The sequence below is a fragment of the Oncorhynchus nerka genome, unplaced genomic scaffold, assembly GCF_034236695.1.
Source record: "Oncorhynchus nerka isolate Pitt River unplaced genomic scaffold, Oner_Uvic_2.0 unplaced_scaffold_2119, whole genome shotgun sequence".
Lineage (NCBI taxonomy): Eukaryota > Metazoa > Chordata > Actinopteri > Salmoniformes > Salmonidae > Oncorhynchus > Oncorhynchus nerka.
In genome coordinates this window covers 15,001-35,000 of record NW_027039206.1, presented here as the reverse complement: position 1 = coordinate 35,000, position 20,000 = coordinate 15,001, and the positions used below count along the sequence as shown (strand labels likewise).

The 20,000-nt window shown below is 45.5% G+C and overlaps 1 protein-coding gene, 1 long non-coding RNA gene and 1 pseudogene across 2 annotated transcripts in view; 1 reads left to right on the top strand and 2 right to left on the bottom strand.

Annotated features, from left to right (window-relative positions):
- Positions 1-4,481, top strand: part of LOC115125181 (tripartite motif-containing protein 16-like) — a 10,798-nt gene extending 6,317 nt beyond the window's left edge. Inside the window, exons 4-6 of the mRNA XM_065014779.1 lie at positions 3,357-3,516; positions 3,642-3,701; positions 3,933-4,481. Coding sequence (XP_064870851.1) covers positions 3,357-3,516; positions 3,642-3,701; positions 3,933-4,441 — 729 coding nt within the window. The 3' untranslated portion in view covers positions 4,442-4,481. The remainder of the gene's footprint in view (positions 1-3,356; positions 3,517-3,641; positions 3,702-3,932) is intronic.
- An 11,255-nt stretch (positions 4,482-15,736) lies between these two features.
- Positions 15,737-16,885, bottom strand: LOC135567350 (uncharacterized). The gene is made up of 2 exons (XR_010462335.1): positions 16,160-16,885; positions 15,737-16,042 (listed from the first exon to the last, which is right to left on the bottom strand). It is a non-coding gene; the product is annotated as an uncharacterized LOC135567350 (long non-coding RNA).
- A 1,243-nt stretch (positions 16,886-18,128) lies between these two features.
- Positions 18,129-20,000, bottom strand: part of LOC115114926 (tripartite motif-containing protein 16-like protein) — a 16,315-nt pseudogene continuing 14,443 nt past the window's right edge.

Genomic DNA, 20,000 nt, shown 5'->3' with positions numbered 1-20,000 from the left:
TGTCTGTCCCTCTCTGTCTGTCCCTCTCTATCCGTCCCTCTCTGTCTGTCCCTCTCTGTCTGTCCCTCTCTGTCCGTCCCTCTCTGTCCGTCCCTCTCTGTCTGTCCCTCTCTGTCTGTCCCTCTCTGTCTGTCCCTCTCTGTCTGTCCCTCTCTGTCTGTCCCTCTCTGTCTGTCCCTCTGTCTGTCCCTCTCTGTCTGTCCCTCTCTGTTCCTCCCTCTCTGTCTGTCCCTCTCTGTCCGTCCCTCTCTGTCCGTCCCTCTCTGTCCGTCCCTCTCTGTCCGTCCCTCTCTGTCTGTCCCTCTCTGTCTGTCCCTCTCTGTCTGTCCCTCTCTGTCTGTCCTCTCTCTCCCTCTCTGTCTGTCCCTCTCTGTCTGTCCCTCCTGTTCCTCCCTCTGTCCGTCCCTCTCTGTCCGTCCCTCTCTGTCCGTCCCTCTCTGTCCGTCCCTCTCTGTCCGTTCCTCTCTGTCTGTCCCTCTCTGTCTGTCCCTCTCTGTCTGTCCCTCTCTGTCTGTCCCTCTCTGTCTGTCCCTCTCTGTCTGTCCCTCTCTGTCTGTCCCTCTCTGTCCGTCCCTCTCTGTCCGTCCCTCTCTGTCCGTCCCTCTCTGTCCGTCCCTCTCTGTTCCTCCCTCTCTGTCTGTCCCTCTCTGTCTGTCCCTCTCTGTCTGTCCCTCTCTGTCTGTCCCTCTCTGTCTGTCCCTCTCTGTTCCTCCCTCTCTGTCTGTCCCTCTCTGTTCCTCCCTCTCTGTTCCTCCCTCTCTGTCTGTCCCTCTCTGTCCGTCCCTCTCTGTCCGTCCCTCTCTGTCTGTCCCTCTCTGTTCCTCCCTCTCTGTTCCTCCCTCTCTGTCTGTCCCTCTCTGTCTGTCCCTCTCTGTCCGTCCCTCTCTGTCCGTCCCTCTCTGTCCGTCCCTCTCTGTCCGTCCCTCTCTGTCCGTCCCTCTCTCTGTCCCTCTCTGTCCGTCCCTCTCTGTCTGTCCCTCTCTGTCTGTCCCTCTCTGTCTGTCCTTCTCTGTCTGTCCCTCTCTGTCCGTCCCTCTCTGTCTATCCCTCTCTGTCTGTCCCTCTCTGTCCGTCCCTCTCTGTCTGTCCCTCTCTGTCTGTCCCTCTCTGTCTGTCCCTCTCTGTTCCTCCCTCTCTGTTCCTCCCTCTCTGTTCCTCCCTCTCTGTCTGTCCCTCTCTGTCTGTTCCTCTCTGTCTGTCCCTCTCTGTCTGTCCCTCTCTGTCTGTCCCTCTCTGTCCGTCCCTCTCTGTCCGTCCCTCTCTGTCCGTCCCTCTCTGTCTGTCCCTCTCTGTCTGTCCCTCTCTGTCTGTCCCTCTCTCTGTCTGTCCCTCTCTCTCTCTGTCCATCCCTCTCTGTCTGTCCGTCCCTCTCTGTCTGTCCCTCTCTGTCCGTCCCTCTCTGTCTGTCCCTCTGTCTGTCCCTCTGTCTGGCTGTCCCTCTCTGTCTGTCCCTCTGTCTGTCTGTCCCTCTCTGTCTGTCTGTCCCTCTGTCTGTCCGTCCCTCTCTCTCTCTGTCCGTCCCTCTCTGTCTGTCTGTCCGCCCCTCTCTCTCCGTCCGTCCCTCTCTCTCTCTCTGTCTGTCCGTCTCTCTCTCTCTCTCTCTGTCCGTCCCCCTCTCTCTCTCTGTCTGTCTGTCTGTCTGTCTGTCTCTCTCTCTCTCTCTGTCCGTCCCCCTCTCTGTCTGTCTGTCTGTCTGTCTGTCTGTCTCTCTCTCCCTCTCTGTCTGTCCCTCTCTGTCCGTCCGTCCCTCTCTGTCTGTCTCTCTGTCTGTCCCTCTGTCTGTCTGTCCGTCCCTCTCTGTCTGTTCGTCCCTCTCTGTCTGTTCGTCCCTCTCTGTCCGTCCCTCTCTGTCCGTCCCTCTCTGTCTGTCCCTCTGTCTGTCTGTCCCTCTCTGTCTGTCCCTCTCTGTCTGTCTCTCTGTCTGTCCCTCTGTCTGTCTGTCCGTCCCTCTCTGTCTGTTCGTCCCTCTCTGTCTGTTCGTCCCTCTCTGTCCGTCCCTCTCTGTCCGTCCCTCTCTGTCTGTCCCTCTGTCTGTCTGTCCGTCCCTCTCTCTCTCTGTCCGTCCCTCTCTGTCTGTCTGTCTGTCTCTCTCTCTCTCCGTCCCCCTCTCTGTCTGTCTGTCCGTCCCTCTCTCTCTCCGTCCGTCCCTCTCTCTCTGTCTGTCCGTCTCTCTCTCTCTCTCCGTCCCTCTCTCTCTCTCTCCCTCTCTCTCTCTCTCTCCGTCCCTCTCTCTCTGTCTGTCTGTCTGTCTGTCTGTCTGTCTGTCTGTCTCTGTCCGTCCCCCTCTCTCTCTGTCTGTCTGTCTGTCTGTCTGTCTGTCTGTCTCTCTCTCTCTCTCTCTCTGTCCGTCCCTCTCTCTCTCTCCGTCTGTCTGTCTGTCTGTCTCTCTCTCTCTCTCTCTCTGTCTCTCTCTCTCTCTCTCTGTCCGTCCCCCTCTCTGTCTGTCTGTCTGTCTGTCTCTCTCTCTCTCTCTCTGTCCGTCCCCCTCTCTCTCTCTCTGTCTGTCCCTCTCTCTCTGTCTCTCTCTCCAGAGGTATCAGTCTCTCTCTCTCTCCAGAGGTATCTGTCTCTCTCTCTCTGTCCATCCCCCTCTCTCTCTCTGTCTGTCCGTCCCTCTCTGTCTGTCCGTCTCTCTCTCTCTCTCTCTCCAGAGGTATCTGTCTCTCTCTCTCTGTCCGTCCCTCTCTGTCTGTCCGTCTCTCTCTCTCTCTCTGTCCGTCCCCCTCTCTGTCTCTCTCTCTCTGTATCTGTCTCTCTCTGTCCGTCCCTCTCTCTCTCTCTCTCTCTGTCCGTCTCTCTCTCTCTCTCTCTCTCTGTCTCTCTCCAGAGTTATCAGTCTCTCTCTCTCTGTCTCTCTGTCTCTCTCCAGAGTTATCAGTCTCTCTCTCTCTCTCTCTCTGTCTCTCTCCAGAGGTATCAGTCTCTCTCTCTCTCTCTCTCTCCAGAGGTATCAGTCTCTCTCTCTCTCTCTCTCTCTCCAGAGGTATCAGTCTCTCTCTCTCTCTCTCTCTCCAGAGGTATCAGTCTCTCTCTCTCTCTCTCTCTCCAGAGGTATCAGTCTCTCTCTCTCTCTCTCTCTCTCCAGAGGTATCAGTCTCTCTCTCTCTCTCTCTCTCTCCAGAGGTATCAGTCTCTCTCTCTCTCTCTCTCTCTCCAGAGGTATCAGTCTCTCTCTCTCTCTCTCTCTCTCCAGAGGTATCAGTCTCTCTCTCTCTCTCTCTCTCTCTCAGATATCTCTCTCTCTCTCTCTCCAGAGGTATCAGTCTCTCTCTCTCTCTCCCTCTCTCTCCAGAGTTATCAGTCTCTCTCTCTCTCTCTCTCTCTCCAGAGGTATCAGTCTCTCTCTCTCTCTCCAGAGTTATCAGTCTCTCTCCAGTATCAGTGTATCTTCAGACTTACCCAGCATCGTTGTCCGTCCTCTTCAGTACTTTGGAGATGTGAGTAAGACTGTGTCTGAACTGAGAGAGAAACTAGAAGACTTCCTTAAAGGAGAATGGACCAAGATCTCCACTACAGGTGTGTTGAAAACAATAAGAACATCAACTTTAGACCATTGAAAGTTCCCTACTAGTCATATACATGTGGAATATGGTCTGATGATAACATTCCCTCTCTCTGTCAATGTGTTTGTGTGTCTGTAGTGAATATAGTGGATGTTGTACTGCCTCCAGAGCCCAAGACCAGAGAACAGTTGTTACAATGTGAGTCTCTTTATTGTGAAGTAACTAACAGTCTCTTTTTACTGACACTCCTAACAATCCCTCTAGAAATATATAGCAATAGTAGATCTAATCAAAGACTGGGTATCTATCTGACTCCTCATATTTCTCTGATTTGATCTCTGCTGGGCTCTAATCAAAGACAGGGTAGATACAGTATCTGACTTAACTTATTGTTCTGACTCCCCTCATTGGTCTCTGCTCTTCTCCCAGATTCCTGTCAGCTCACACTGGACCCAAACACAGCACACACACACCTCTCTCTGTCTGAAGGGAACAGAAAGGTGACCTATACAGGCCAAGTCCAACCATATCCTGACCATCCAGACAGATTCACCAACTACTACCAGGTTCTGTGTAGAGAGGGTCTGTCTGGACGCTGTTACTGGGAGGTGGAGAGGACTGGTGTTGTTTATACAGCAGTCTCATATAAAGACATCAGCAGAACAGAGACAGATAGTAGATTTGGAGACAATAACAAGTCCTGGAGTTTAAAGTACTATAGTGGTGGTTATTGGTTCAGACACAATAATGTTGAGACTAAAGTATCAGGCCCTCAGTCCTCCAGAGTAGGAGTGTACCTGGATCACAAGGCAGGTACTCTGTCCTTCTACAGTGTCTCTGACACAATGACCCTCCTCCACAGAGTCCAGACCACATTCACTCAGCCCCTCTATCCTGGGTTTGGTCTCTCTGGTTCTGCTGAGCTGGTTAAACTGTAAACTGATTAGTTATTAATTAAAATTCAATCCAATGTTTTAATCTTGTCCATTTCCATGAATCATGATGTCTGGTGTTGATGTATATTGGTTGTCATTCAGAACCATTGATATGTTTTCTCAGTTGGTTCTCTGTCTCTATGTAATTCTCCTCAGTATCATTGATCAGCTTGTTGGCTCGGTCCTAATTGATGTGTTCTCTGTCACCTGGAGCAGCATGGAAAATGGTCCAGGAACTAAAGGACAATTCAGGACTAGTCAGCCCACTACAAGCTGGTATCACTTACTTTCTACTAAACTATATGGTCTGGTTTCCCAGACACAGATGAATCCTAGTCCTGGACTAAACAGTATGTTCAATGTAGATGTCCAGGAAACCGGCCCTAAATGTGTCATCTTTCATCCTCCCATACTGCTCAGTCCAGCAACATTAAACCTGTCCAGCAGGTGGTGCTGTTGACCAAACAATAAAACCAGCAGATATCTTGACTTGCCACTCAGTATATCAGTAATGTTCAGAATAGTACTTTAATATCATTGGAGATTGATGGTCTTTTTAATCCACTATCCAGAGTCAGGAACAGATGAAGTTAGGTCTGCTACTGTTCAGTGATTAAATAGGATTTATGGTGATGGGAAATAATAAAAAACACTCAACTTCATCTCGTAATAGTTTTCCTTTGTTATTTATTCCAAGGTGTGTCTTTAACTTGTAAATGTATTGTGTGGAGGTGAGCTAGTGGTGTGGCTGATAGAATAGAATGAAAAGGGAGGAGGGGAGGAAGAGGGGAGGAGTGAAGGGCTGTTGAAGAAACCAGATGAGGAAGAGGAAGATGTTCAGGGGAATTACTGTCTCTGTTCCAAATGGTTCCCTATTCCCTACGTAGTGCACTACGGGGCTTCTGACCAGGTCTAAAGTAGTGTTCTACGTAGGGAATAGGGTGTAGATTTATTACAATATCATGCTTTAGTGTTTGGCACAAAAATATATTAGATCTCCACCCCCACTTCCTGTCTGTCATCCCCAGTTCTGTTAAGACTTCCTCTCATTGAACTGGGCCATTCTAAATGGTCACTTTGTATTGATAGTCCATACTGGTCTTTACTATGGTTCTACATACAGTACCTGTATTGATAGTCCATACTGGTCTTTACTATGGTTCTACATACAGTACCTGTATTGATAGTCCATACTGGTCTTTACTATGGTTCTACATACAGTATCTGTATTGATAGTCCATACTGGTCTTTACTATGGTTCTACATACAGTATCTGTATTGATAGTCCATACTGGTCTTTACTATGGTTCTACATACAGTATCTGTATTGATAGTCCATACTGGTCTTTACTATGGTTCTACATACAGTACCTGTATTGATAGTCCATACTGGTCTTTACTATGGTTCTGTACCTGTATTGATAGTCCATACTGGTCTTTACTATGGTTCTACATACAGTACCTGTATTGATAGTCCATACTGGTCTTTACTATGGTTCTACATACAGTATCTGTATTGATAGTCCATACTGGTCTTTACTATGGTTCTACATACAGTACCTGTATTGATAGTACATACTGGTCTTTACTATGGTTCTACATACAGTATCTGTATTGATAGTCCATACTGGTCTTTACTATGGTTCTACATACAGTATCTGTATTGATAGTCCATACTGGTCTTTACTATGGTTCTACATACAGTACCTGTATTGATAGTCCATACTGGTCTTTACTAAAAAGTTCTACATAACCCTATGGACCTGAATTGATAGTCCATACAGTCTTTACTAAAAACCTGTAAAACCCTATGGACCTGAAAGGGACTGCAGTGTGCTCCAGTCTCCAGCAGGGGCAGTAAAACCTATGGACCTGAAAGGGACTGCAGTGTGCTCCAGTCTCCAGCAGGGGGCAGTAAAACCCTATGGACCTGAAAGGGACTGCAGTGTGCTCCAGTCTCCAGCAGGGGGCAGTAAAACCCTATGGACCTGAAAGGGACTGCAGTGTGCTCCAGTCTCCAGCAGGGGGCAGTAAAACCCTATGGACCTGAAAGGGACTGCAGTGTGCTCCAGTCTCCAGCAGGGGGCAGTAAAACCCTATGGACCTGAAAGGGACTGCAGTGTGCTCCAGTCTCCAGCAGGGGGCAGTAAAACCCTATGGACCTGAAAGGGACTGCAGTGTGCTCAGTCTCCAGCAGGGGGCAGTAAGACCCTATGTGTTCCAGTCTCCAACATGATTCAAAAACATGTTAAATCAAAAATAAACTAATTTGAATAACCAATCAGCTTATCTCATAAAGCAATGGAGTAGAAACTGGTGTTTCTCATTCATTTTATAATTAAATCCCACCTGTTTCTATCATTTCTAGTGAGATTGTTCTGGTCTCACCAGAAAGTCAGGATACAGGGCATTTGACACCATTAAATATTTCCTCTCCCTTTTCTTTCCCTGTCCTTCACAAACCATTTCAAAACCTTCCAAACATTTCCATCCTTCTGCAAACCCAATTTACAACTGAATTGAAAAGACCCCATCCAAAATAAATCCCACAGTATCAACACCACTAATGCATATTGGTAACCAGTAAATTGTGTGTGCTGGTGAACCGTAGGTCAAAAACACACCTGAACAAGGCCTCACTTATCTGGAAGTCTGTTTATGGCCTAATCCAGATACTTTTATCCTGCTCTCCCCGATACCACAGTCTCCGGGGACATTCCAACGAGAGATAATGAAACCCCCTTTTCTGGAAAAGAAATTGTACATTTCGTTAGCATTCACTATGTTACATTTTAATCAGCAAGTCAAAATGTATTAATTATTAAATGTATGAAATAAACCAAACATGATAATTGTAAACCATGATAATTGTAAATCTTCTTTATAATTGTAAATCCACTGTCTTTACTCTCATCATTAAATATTTGTTTGTTTCAACCCACCAACGTTTATGTATCTTTTATTCAGTCCCATTCTCCAGAACCACCACAATGTTCATGAACTAACTGAAAACATGTCCACTTCATTTTAGGTTTAGTAACCCCTTTGCTAATTCCTCGTTACCCCTCCACCACTTTCCTACATTCTAGAAACCTATTTCAGAATAAAACCACATCAAATTTAAATCTATTTCAGAATAAAATCACATCAAATGTTATAAAAATAAACATCAAGGCTTTCTGAATTAACAAGGAGTGTTTGGCCATATAATTTAAATGTGTTCCCTTTAGAATCCCTTCCCTGGCATTTAATTTAAAAATGTGTTCCTGTGAATCCCTTCCTGGCATTTCACTGAGATTCTTCATCCCAAAATACGTTTTCCTGTGATCCCTGGCATTTCACTGAGATTCTTCATCCCAAAATACGTTTTCCTGTGATCCCTGGCATTTCACCAGATTCTTCATCCCAAAATACGTTTTCCTGTGATCCCTGGCATTTCACTGAGATTCTTCATCCCAAAATACGTTTGATCCCTGGCATTTCACCAGATTCTTCAACCCAAAATGTTTTCCTGTGATCCTGGCATTTCACCAGATTCTTCAAAAAATACGTTTTCCTGTGATCCCTGGCCTCTACTAAAAGTTGGGTAAGTGATCTCATACAACATCCTTCACATAGAATCTGTAACCTCTATGAACCACTATGAATCGAACCGAGGCGATACACCGATATGTGACATTTCCTCTCCTGCTGCTCTCAAAAGGATTTGTTGTTGCTCTTTTGAAAAAGATGCAAACGCAGGTATAGCGTCATTTCCTTCGAATGCAGCAGGTTCCAGTCCCACTTTACACTCCCTTCTCCAATGACCAATAGCCCCTAAAACAGGACTCTGTCTCCCTACGCTGTGATGTCTTTACACTCCCTTCTCCAATGACCAATAGCCCTTAAAACAGGACTCTGTCTCCCTACGCTGTGATGTCTTTACACTCCCTTTTCCAATGACCAAATAGCCCCTAAAACAGGACTCTGTCTCCCTACGCTGTGATGTTTTTACACTACATTTCTGTGGTTTATCTTGGCCATTGAAACTATAGTTAGTGACTATAGTTAGTTATATTCCACTCTCAAAACATCTTGCTCTATTTTATCCACAACCCCCACAATTGCCGTTGTCACGTTCTGACCTTAGTTCTTTTGTTATGTCTTTTTTAGAATGGTCAGGGCGTGAGTTGGGTGGGTTGTCTATGTTTGTTTTTCTATGAGTTGGTATTTCTGTGTTTGGCCTGGTATGGTTCTCAATCAGAGGCAATCATTGTCCCAGGCAGCCTGTTTTCACCCTTGATTTGTGGGTGATTATTTTCTGTGTCTGTGTGTTCCACACAGAACTGTTTCGGTGTTTGTTTCACGTTGTTATTTTGGTATTTTTCTGTGTTCTATTAAAAGTATCATGAACACTTACCACGCTGCGCATTGGTCCTCCGATCCTTCCTATTACTCCTCAGGAGAGGAGGACGACAGCCAGCCCTTCCTATTACTCCTCAGGAGAGGAGGACCCTTCCCTTCCTATTACTCCTCAGGAGAGGAGGATGACAGCCGTTACAGTCCTTCCTATTACTCCTCAGGAGAGGAGGACGACAGCCGTTACAGTCCTTCCTATTACTCCTCAGGAGAGGAGGACGACAGCCGTTACAGTCCTTCCTATTACTCCTCAGGAGAGGAGGACGACAGCCGTTACAGTCCTTCCTATTACTCCTCAGGAGAGGAGGACGACAGCCGTTACAGTCCTTCCTATTACTCCTCAGGAGAGGAGGACGACAGCCGTTACAGTCCTTCCTATTACTCCTCAGGAGAGGAGGACGACAGCCGTTACAGTCCTTCCTATTACTCCTCAGGAGAGGAGGACGACAGCCGTTACAGTCGTTTTGATCACAGGTTTCAAACCTGCCATCAAAGCCGAAATACAAATTATATCAATGTCCTCACATACCCAGTCTTTATGTAGCTGAGTTCATCTATTAATTATATCAATGTCCTCACATACCCAGTCTTTATGTAGCTAAGTACATCTATTAATTATACCAATGTCCTCACATACCCAGTCTTTATGTAGCTGAGTTCATCTATTAATTATACCAATGTCCTCACATACCCAGTCTTTTTGTAGCTGAGTACATCTATTAATTATACCAATGTCCTCACATACCCAGTCTTTATGTAGCTAAGTACATATATTAATTATACCAATGTCCTCACATACCCAGTCTTTATGTAGCTAAGTACATCTATTAATTATACCAATGTCCTCACATACCCAGTCTTTATGTAGCTAAGTACATATATTAATTCCCCATATTCCAGATGAATTGGTAGAAAGCTCTCGTGCTTCTTTCACCGACTCCATGGCTTTATTAAAATCCTCCATCTTACAGGGAGAAACAGGGTCGTTATTATTCCCAAACCTTTCCCTTCTTTAAATAATACACACCTTCTATTAACTATTTTCCAAGGCAGCGCTACACACTTCCCCGGATAATAATTCATTGGTCACAAAACTTAATACCTTGTATTAGAACCTAAACTATAAAGTTTGCAAATGTATTACTGGAGAATATGGATGACTTAATGTCTTATTCCAGTATTGCACCTTAAATATCACATTTATTAATAACCCATATTACCAAATCATTCACACTTGTTTTCCTATTTCCACATAATCTTTCATAACTGTTCAACTTTTCTGGGTTCCTTCCTGCACATTGCTCAGTCTCCCCTGTCCTTTCCAGGTCCTTTTCTTTTACCTGAGAGGCCACAGAGGGAGTCTCCTTCTCATCTTCCACCTTTGTTTCTCTCTTTATTTCCACCACTCTGGACACCAGGGGGTTTTACCTACTGGTTTTACCCACTGGTGCATGGTGGAGGTTTTACCCACTGGTGTATGGTGGAGGTTTTACCCACTGGTTTTACCTACTGGTGTATGGTGGAGGTTTTACCTACTGGTGTATGGTGGAGGTTTTACCCACTGGTTTTACCCACTGGTGTATGGTGGAGGTTTTACCCACTGGTGTATGGTGGGGGTTTTACCCACTGGTGTATGGTGGAGGTTTTACCTACTGGTGTATGGTGGAGGTTTTACCCACTGGTGTATGGTGGAGGTTTTACCCACTGGTTTTACCCACTGGTGCATGGTGGGGGTTTTACCCACTGGTTTTACCTACTGGTGCATGGTGGGGGTTTTACCCACTGGTTTTACCTACTGGTGCATGGTGGAGGTTTTACCCACTGGTGTATGGTGGAGGTTTTACCCACTGGTGTATGGTGGAGGTTTTACCCACTGGTGTATGGTGGAGGTTTTACCCACTGGTTTGGTGGAGGTTTTACCCACTGGTGCATGGTGGGGTTTTACCCACTGGTTTTGGACCCACTGGTGTATGGTGGAGGTTTTACCCACTGGTTTTACCTACTGGTGTATGGTGGAGGTTTTACCCACTGGTGCATGGTGGAGGTTTTACCCACTGGTGTATGGTGGAGGTTTTACCCACTGGTGTATGGTGGAGGTTTTACCCACTGGTTTTACCTACTGGTGTATGGTGGAGGTTTTACCCACTGGTGTATGGTGGAGGTTTTACCCACTGGTTTTACCCACTGGTGTATGGTGGAGGTTTTACCCACTGGTTTTGGACCCACTGGTGTATGGTGGGGGTTTTACCCACTGGTGTATGGTGGAGGTTTTACCCACTGGTGTATGGTGGAGGTTTTACCCACTGGTGCATGGTGGGGGTTTTACCTACTGGTGTATGTTGGAGGTTTTACCTACTGGTGTATGGTGGAGGTTTTACCCACTGGTTTTTTTACCCACTGGTGCATGGTGGAGGTTTTACCCACTGGTGTATGGTGGAGGTTTTACCCACTGGTGCATGGTGGAGGTTTTACCCACTGGTTTATGGTGGAGGTTTTACCTACTGGTGTATGGTGGAGGTTTTACCTACTGGTGTGTATGGTGGAGGTTTTACCCACTGGTGCATGGTGGAGGTTTTACCCACTGGTGTATGGTGGAGGTTTTACCCACTGGTGTATGGTGGAGGTTTTACCCACTGGTTTTACCCACTGGTGCATGGTGGAGGTTTTACTCACTGGTTTTACCTACTGGTGTATGGTGGGGGTTTTACCCACTGGTGCATGGTGGAGGTTTTACCCACTGGTTTATGGTGGAGGTTTTACCCACTGGTGTATGGTGGAGGTTTTACCTACTGGTTTTACCCACTGGTGTATGGTGGGGTTTTTACCCACTGGTTTTACCTACTGGTGTATGGTGGAGGTTTTACCTACTGGTTTTACCCACTGGTGTATGGTGGGGTTTTACCCACTGGTGTATGGTGGAGGTTTTACCCACTGGTTTTACCACTGGTTTTGGAGGTTTTACCTACTGGTTTTACTGGTGTATGGTGGAGGTTTTACCTACTGGTTTTACCCACTGGTGTATGTGGAGGTTTTACCTACTGGTGTATGGTGGAGGTTTTACCTACTGGTTTTACCCACTGGTGTATGGTGGAGGTTTTACCCACTGGTTTTACCCACTGGTGTATGGTGGAGGTTTTACCTACTGGTTTTACCCACTGGTGTATGGTGGGGGTTTTACCCACTGGTGTATGGTGGAGGTTTTACCTACTGGTGTATGGTTTTTACCCACTGGTGTATGGTGGAGGTTTTACCTACTGGTTTTACCCACTGGTGTATGGTGGAGGTTTTACCTACTGGTGTATGGTGGACCCACTGGTTTTGGAGGTTTTACCTACTGGTGCACCTACTGGTGTATGGTGGAGGTTTTACCTACTGGTGCATGGTGGGGGTTTTACCTGGTGTATGGTGGAGGTTTTACCTACTGGTGTATGGTGGGGGTTTTACCTACTGGTGTATGGTGGAGGTTTTACCTACTGGTGCATGGTGGGGTTTTACCCACTGGTGCATGGTGGAGGTTTTACCTACTGGTGCATGGTGGGGTTTTACCTACTGGTGTATGGTGGGGTTTTACCTACTGGTGTATGGTGGAGGTTTTACCCTACTGGTGCATGGTGGGGTTTTACCTACTGGTGCATGGTGGGGTTCTGCCAACCATTCCACCTTCTTCCTGTCTGACTTTTCATTCTTTCTTCAACATTCCTCCAGTTTTCTTTATACTTTCCAACAATCCTTCTGCTTTGAACATGTTTAGCACCTCGTGTTCTCTTTTATTGATCCTTTTCTCTCCTGTCTCACTTGTTTTATGTGTTTTTATTAGAGTTTCCATTTCCTCACATACTGAGACATCAAATGTTCCCTCCTCTGACCATTTAGTGCCCATTTTCCTGCTGCGTTTTCCCATTTCTAAACATTTCTATTAGTTCTTCCTTACATAGGGGACGCCTGGCGCCCAGAATTTATCCTGCTGTTTTACTCATTTTTGCAGCCTGTATTTGTGGTCTTCCTTACCGTCAGTCTCAGTTGTATTCCTTTTTCTGTGTCAGGTCTGCTAGTTACTAGTGTTGTCTTTAATATTAGTCTACTGACAGTTTATATTTGTATTATTGCTGCTCTTTCATTTATTAACTTCCTTATTTGTTCTAACGTTACTGATATTCTTGTTTCCGGGTTTATTTGTCTGTTTATTCCTTTAACTTCCTGCGATATTCCTATTTATTTTGCTCCCTAGTTTCGTTGTATTGTGCTATTGACTTTATTAAAACCTCTCTGTTTCTCTTGTTGTTAGATTTCTCCCTCCTGGTCTGTAACGGTTTTCTTCTGGTGAAAGAGAGGCCTTATCTGTGGTACTGTATATTAACTATATACCTGTAAGGGTTTTCTTCTGGTGAAAGAGAGGCCTTATCTGTGGTACTGTATATTAACTATATACCACACCTCATCAGTCCTTATCTGTGGTACTGTATATTAACTATATACCACACCTCATCAGTCCTTATCTGTGGTACTGTATATTAACTATATACCACACCTCCTCAGTCCTTATCTGTGGTACTGTATAGAACTATATACCACACCTCCTCAGTCCTTATCTGTGGTACTGTATATTAACTATATACCACACCTCCTCAGTCCTTATCTGTGGTACTGTATATTAACTATATACCACACCTCATCAGTCCTTATCTGTGGTACTGTATATTAACTATATACCACACCTCCTCAGTCCTTATCTGTGGTACTGTATATTAACTATATACCACACCTCCTCAGTCCTTATCTGTGGTACTGTATATTAACTATATACCACACCTCCTCAGTCCTTATCTGTGGTACTGTATATTAACTATATACCTGTAAGGGTTTTCTTCTGGTGAAAGAGAGGCCTTATCTGTGGTACTGTATATTAACTATATACCTGTAAGGGTTTTCTTCTGGTGAAAGAGAGGCCTTATCTGTGGTACTGTATATTAACTATATACCTGTAAGGGTTTTCTTCTGGTGAAAGAGAGGCGGACCAAAATGCAGCGTGGTGGTTATTGATGTTTAATATATGAAGACGACTAGACATGAATAAACTAACAAAAACAATAAACGTGTGAAAACCTAACCAGCCCTATCTGGTGCAAACACAGAGACAGGAACAATCACCCACAAAACCCAACACCAAACAGGCTACCTAAATATGGTTCCCAATCAGAGACAATGACTAACACCTGTCTCTGATTGAGAACCATATCAGGCCAAACATAGAAATAGACAAACCAGACACACAACATAGAATGCCCACCCAGCTCACGTCCTGACCAACACTAAAACAAGGAAAACACATACGAACGATGGTCAGAACGTGACATGGTCCAGGGCCAAACCTTCCTAACAGTCCGTTAAGTCCTGGATGTCTTGACCCTGTTCCCTCCTATTGATATCCACCTTATTTTTCTTTCTCTGATTATTGCACTATTGGTTATTGGTTATTACCCCTGTCTCTAGGTTTTATAATGGTTCTCTCTTTTTGAGTATCTGCTTACTTCAAATGTTATTACTTGTATGTTTCTCTGTACTGTATATTCTTCTACCTCGCAGGACAGTATGTCATGTTTAATGGTCTTACTGGTCGATCGCTGATATCGTCATGACATTTATTACCATTTTATTTAGTAATGTTCATGTATTTTTAATTTATCCTGTTCAAACTTCTAGTATTATATTAGTTCAATGGTTATTCATGTACCATTCACACTTGCCTCCTTCGGTGTGGGACTGGGTGCGTCCTCCCTGCCAGGTCACAGTCAAGTGACGGTCCGGGAGAAGTAGTGGGGGACTGGGTGCGTCCTCCCTGCCAGGTCACAGTCAAGTGACGGTCCGGGAGAAGTAGTGTGGGACTGGGTGCGTCCTCCCTGCCAGGTCACAGTCAAGTGACGGTCCGGGAGAAGTAGTGGGGGACTGGGTGCGTCCTCCCTGCCAGGTCACAGTCAAGTGACGGTCCGGGAGAAGTAGTGTGGGACTGGGTGCGTCCTCCCTACCAGGTCACAGTCAAGTGACGGTCCGGGAGAAGTAGTGGGGACTGGGTGCGTCCTCCCTGCCAGGTCACAGTCAAGTGACGGTCCGGGAGAAGTAGTGGGGGACTGGGCGTCCTCCCTGCCAGGTCACAGTCAAGTGACGGTCCGGGAGAAGTAGTGTGGGACTGGGTGCGTCCTCCCTGCCAGGTCACAGTCAAGTGACGGTCCGGGAGAAGTAGTGTGGGACTGGGTGCGTCCTCCCTGCCAGGTCACAGTCAAGTGACGGTCCGGGAGAAGTAGTGGGGGACTGGGTGCGTATTCCCTGCCAGGTCACAGTCAAGTGACGGTCCGGGAGAAGTAGTGTGGGACTGGTGCGTCCTCCCTACCAGGTCACAGTCAAGTGACGGTCCGGGAGAAGTAGTGGGGGACTGGGTGCGTCCTCCCTGCCAGGTCACAGTCAAGTGACGGTCCGGGAGAAGTAGTGGGGGACTGGGTGCGTCCTCCCTGCCAGGTCACAGTCAAGTGACGGTCCGGGAGAAGTAGTGTGGGACTGGGTGCGTCCTCCCTACCAGGTCTCAGTCAAGTGACGGTCCGGGAGAAGTAGTGTGGGACTGGGTGCGTCCTCCCTACCAGGTCACAGTCAAGTGACGGTCCGGGAGAAGTAGTGGGGGACTGGGTGCGTCCCCAATAACTACAGATAACTATAGTTCATTATAGAATTATACCAATCAGTACAGATCACTATAGAAACACATTCTCTTAACAGAAAACACCTACACCATCAATTGCTGCAAAGAAACCACTACTAAAGGACACCAATAATAAGAAGAGACTTGCTTGGGCCAAGAAACACGAGCAATGGACATCTGTTCCCACCGTGAAGCATGGAGGAGGATGGTGCTTTGCTGGTGACACTGTCAGTGATTTATTTAGAATTCAAGGCACACTTAACCAGCATAGCAACCACAGCATTCTGCAGTGATACGCCATCCCATCTGGTTTGTGCTTAGTGGGACTATCATTTGTTTTTCAGCAGGACAATGACCCAACACCCCTCCAGGCTGTGTAAGGGCTATTTGACCAAGAAGGAGAGTGATGGAGTGCTGCATCAGATGACCTGGCCCCCACTTGATTTGTTGAACACGTTTTGGGTTACTACATGATTCCACGTGTGTTATTTAATAGTGTTGATGTCCTCACTATTATTCTACAATGTAGAAAATAGTAAAAATAATGAAAAACCCTTGAATGAGTAGGTGTGTCCAAACTTTTGACTGGTTCTGTATGTTAAGGGGATGGTTCACCCCAGTAGAAAGGTTCATACCTCTAAATACCATCTTATTAGATGGATCCATTTCCCCCCATTAGTTTGGGATTCAGACCTGCAGTCATCTTGATTTCAGACACTTTGGAGAAGTGTTCCACAGGCAGTAAATCTAATGTAGAATAAATGGAACCTGGATCCATTTCATTCTATTAACATGGTTTATGTGTTATAGCAGCAATGGGGTTAAACTGATATTAAAATGACAACTCCATAGGTGGTACCAGGTCAGGGGAGTTCATCTCTGCTCCCAGCATCCCTGGGACAGTACTGATCAACATAGCTGACCTGATGCAGAGGTGGACCAGTGATGTTTTCCTCTCAGTGGTGAGACTTGCCTTTCTATTTGACACACCTTTACCTGATGAGATCATACAAGACGTTACAGGCTGATTGCAGGTGGAAACAGACCTGCGTTAAAATAATGTTGAATATTTAATAAGCAGTGTTTGATTGAGTTTGTTGTAATGGAACCAATAGAAAAGTCCTAAAAGTACAAACAAACCCGCCCGCCTGGAGGACTAAAGGAAATGTTCAAAGTATTTGTAAGATTTCAAACAGTATTTGAATCCAGGGTCCATTACCCTCTATCATCACTCCATGGGGGAGTACAACCATTACCTCTCTCCTCTTTCACATCCCTCTATCATCACTCCATGGGGGAGTACAACCATTACCTCTCTCCTCTTTCACATCCCTCTATCATCACTCCATGGGGAGTACAACCATTACCTCTCTCCCTCTTTCACATCCCTCTATCATCACTCCATGGGGTGTACAACCATTACCTCTCTCCTCTTTCACATCCCTCTATCATCACTCCATGGGGAGTACAACCATTACCTCTCTCCTCTTCACATCCCTCTATCATCACTCCATGGGGAGTACAACCATTACCTCTCTCCTCTTTCACATCCCTCTATCATCACTCCATGGGGAGTACAACCATTACCTCTCTCCTCTTTCACATCCCTCTATCATCACTCCATGGGGGAGTACAACCATTACCTCTCTCCTCTTTCACATCCCTCTATCATCACTCCATGGGGGAGTACAACCATTACCTCTCTCCTCTTTCACATCCCTCTATCATCACTCCATGGGGAGTACAACCATTACCTCTCTCCTCTTTCACATCCCTCTATCATCACTCCATGGGGGAGTACAACCATTACCTCTCTCCTCTTTCACATCCCTCTATCATCACTCCATGGGGGAGACCAAATAATCTCTCCTTCCTCCAAATGTAAAAGCATTGGATTGGTGTTGACATGGGGTAGAGGGAGTTTACATAAACCAGTCATTTCCTTTAAATCCACGAAGGGAAGTGGACAAGTTCACACTTAGAAAGGAGAGATGGAAGGGAAGTGGGAGAGAACCAGATAAAGTTGTAGAGATGAAGGAATATGTGAGTAGAAACCCGCCAGGTACAGATACTGTATGTAGAACCATAGTAAAGACCAGTATGGACTATCAATACAGGTACTGTATGTAGAACCATAGTAAAGACCAGTATGGACTATCAATACAGATACTGTATGTAGAACCATAGTAAAGACCAGTATGGACTATCAATACAAAGTGACCATTTAGAGTCAGGCCCAGTTCAATGAGAGGAAGTCTTAACAGAACTGGGGGGTGACAGACAGGAAGTGGGGGGTGGAGATCTAATATATTTCTGTGCCAAACACTAAAGCATGATATTGTAATAAATCTACACCCTATTCCCTACGTAGAACACTACTTTAGACCTGGTCAGAAGCACCGTAGTGCACTACGTAGGGAATAGGGAACCATTTGGAACATCTTCCTCTTCCTCATCTGGTTTCTTCAACAGCCCTTCACTCCTCCCCTCTTCCTCCTCTCCTCCCTTTTCATTCTATTCTATCAGCCACACCACTAGCTCACCTCCACACAATACATTTACAAGTTAAAGACACACCTTGGAATAAATAACAAAGGAAAACTATTACGAGATGAAGTTGAGTGTTTTTTATTATTTCCCATCACCATAAATCCTATTTAATCACTGAACAGTAGCAGACCTAACTTCATCTGTTCCTGACTCTGGATAGTGGATTAAAAAGACCATCAATCTCCAATGATATTAAAGTACTATTCTGAACATTACTGATATACTGAGTGGCAAGTCAAGATATCTGCTGGTTTTATTGTTTGGTCAACAGCACCACCTGCTGGACAGGTTTAATGTTGCTGGACTGAGCAGTATGGGAGGATGAAAGATGACACATTTAGGGCCGGTTTCCTGGACATCTACATTGAACATACTGTTTAGTCCAGGACTAGGATTCATCTGTGTCTGGGAAACCAGACCATATAGTTTAGTAGAAAGTAAGTGATACCAGCTTGTAGTGGGCTGACTAGTCCTGAATTGTCCTTTAGTTCCTGGACCATTTTCCATGCAGCTCCAGGTGACAGAGAACACATCAATTAGGACCGAGCCAACAAGCTGATCAATGATACTGAGGAGAATTACATAGAGACAGAGAACCAACTGAGAAAACATATCAATGGTTCTGAATGACAACCAATATACATCAACACCAGACATCATGATTCATGGAAATGGACAAGATTAAAACATTGGATTGAATTTTAATTAATAACTAATCAGTTTACAGTTTAACCAGCTCAGCAGTACTATTATAATAGAGACCAAACCCAGGATAGAGGGGCTGAGTGAATGTGGTCTGGACTCTGTGGAGGAGGGTCATTGTGTCAGAGACACTGTAGAAGGACAGAGTACCTGCCTTGTGATCCAGGTACACTCCTACTCTGGAGGACTGAGGGCCTGATACTTTAGTCTCAACATTATTGTGTCTGAACCAATAACCATCACTAGAGCACTTTAAACTCCAGGACTTGTTATTGAATCCAAATCTACCATCATTACCTCTCTCTGTTCTGCTGATGTCTTTATATGAGACTGCTGTATAAACACCACCAGTCCTCTCCACCTCCCAGTAACAGCGTCCAGACAGACCCTCTCTACACAGAACCTGGTAGTAGTAGGTGAATCTGTCTGGATGGTCAGGATATGGTTGGACTTGGTCTGTACAGGTCACCTTTCTGTTCCCTTCAGACAGAGAGAGGTGTGTGTGTGCTGTGTTTGGGTCCAGTGTGAGCTGACAGGAATCTGGGAGAAGAGCAGAGACCAATGAGGGGAGTCAGAACAATAAGTTAAGTCAGATACTGTATCTACCCTGTCTTTGATTAGAGCCCAGCAGAGATCAAATCAGAGAAATATGAGGAGTCAGATAGATACCCAGTCTTTGATTAGATCTACTATTGCTATATATTTCTAGAGGGATTGTTAGGAGTGTCAGTAAAAAGAGACTGTTAGTTACTTCACAATAAAGAGACTCACATTGTAACAACTGTTCTCTGGTCTTGGGCTCTGGAGGCAGTACAACATCCACTATATTCACTACAGACACACAAACACATTGACAGAGAGAGGGAATGTTATCATCAGACCATATTCCACATGTATATGACTAGTAGGGAACTTTCAATGGTCTAAAGTTGATGTTCTTATTGTTTTCAACACACCTGTAGTGGAGATCTTGGTCCATTCTCCTTTAAGGAAGTCTTCTAGTTTCTCTCTCAGTTCAGACACAGTCTTACTCACATCTCCAAAGTACTGAAGAGGACGGACAACGATGCTGGGTAAGTCTGAAGATACACTGATACTGGAGAGAGACTGATACCTCTGGAGAGAGAGAGAGAGAGAGAGACTGATAACTCTGGAGAGAGAGAGAGAGAGAGAGACTGATACCTCTGGAGAGAGAGAGAGAGAGAGAGACTGATACCTCTGGAG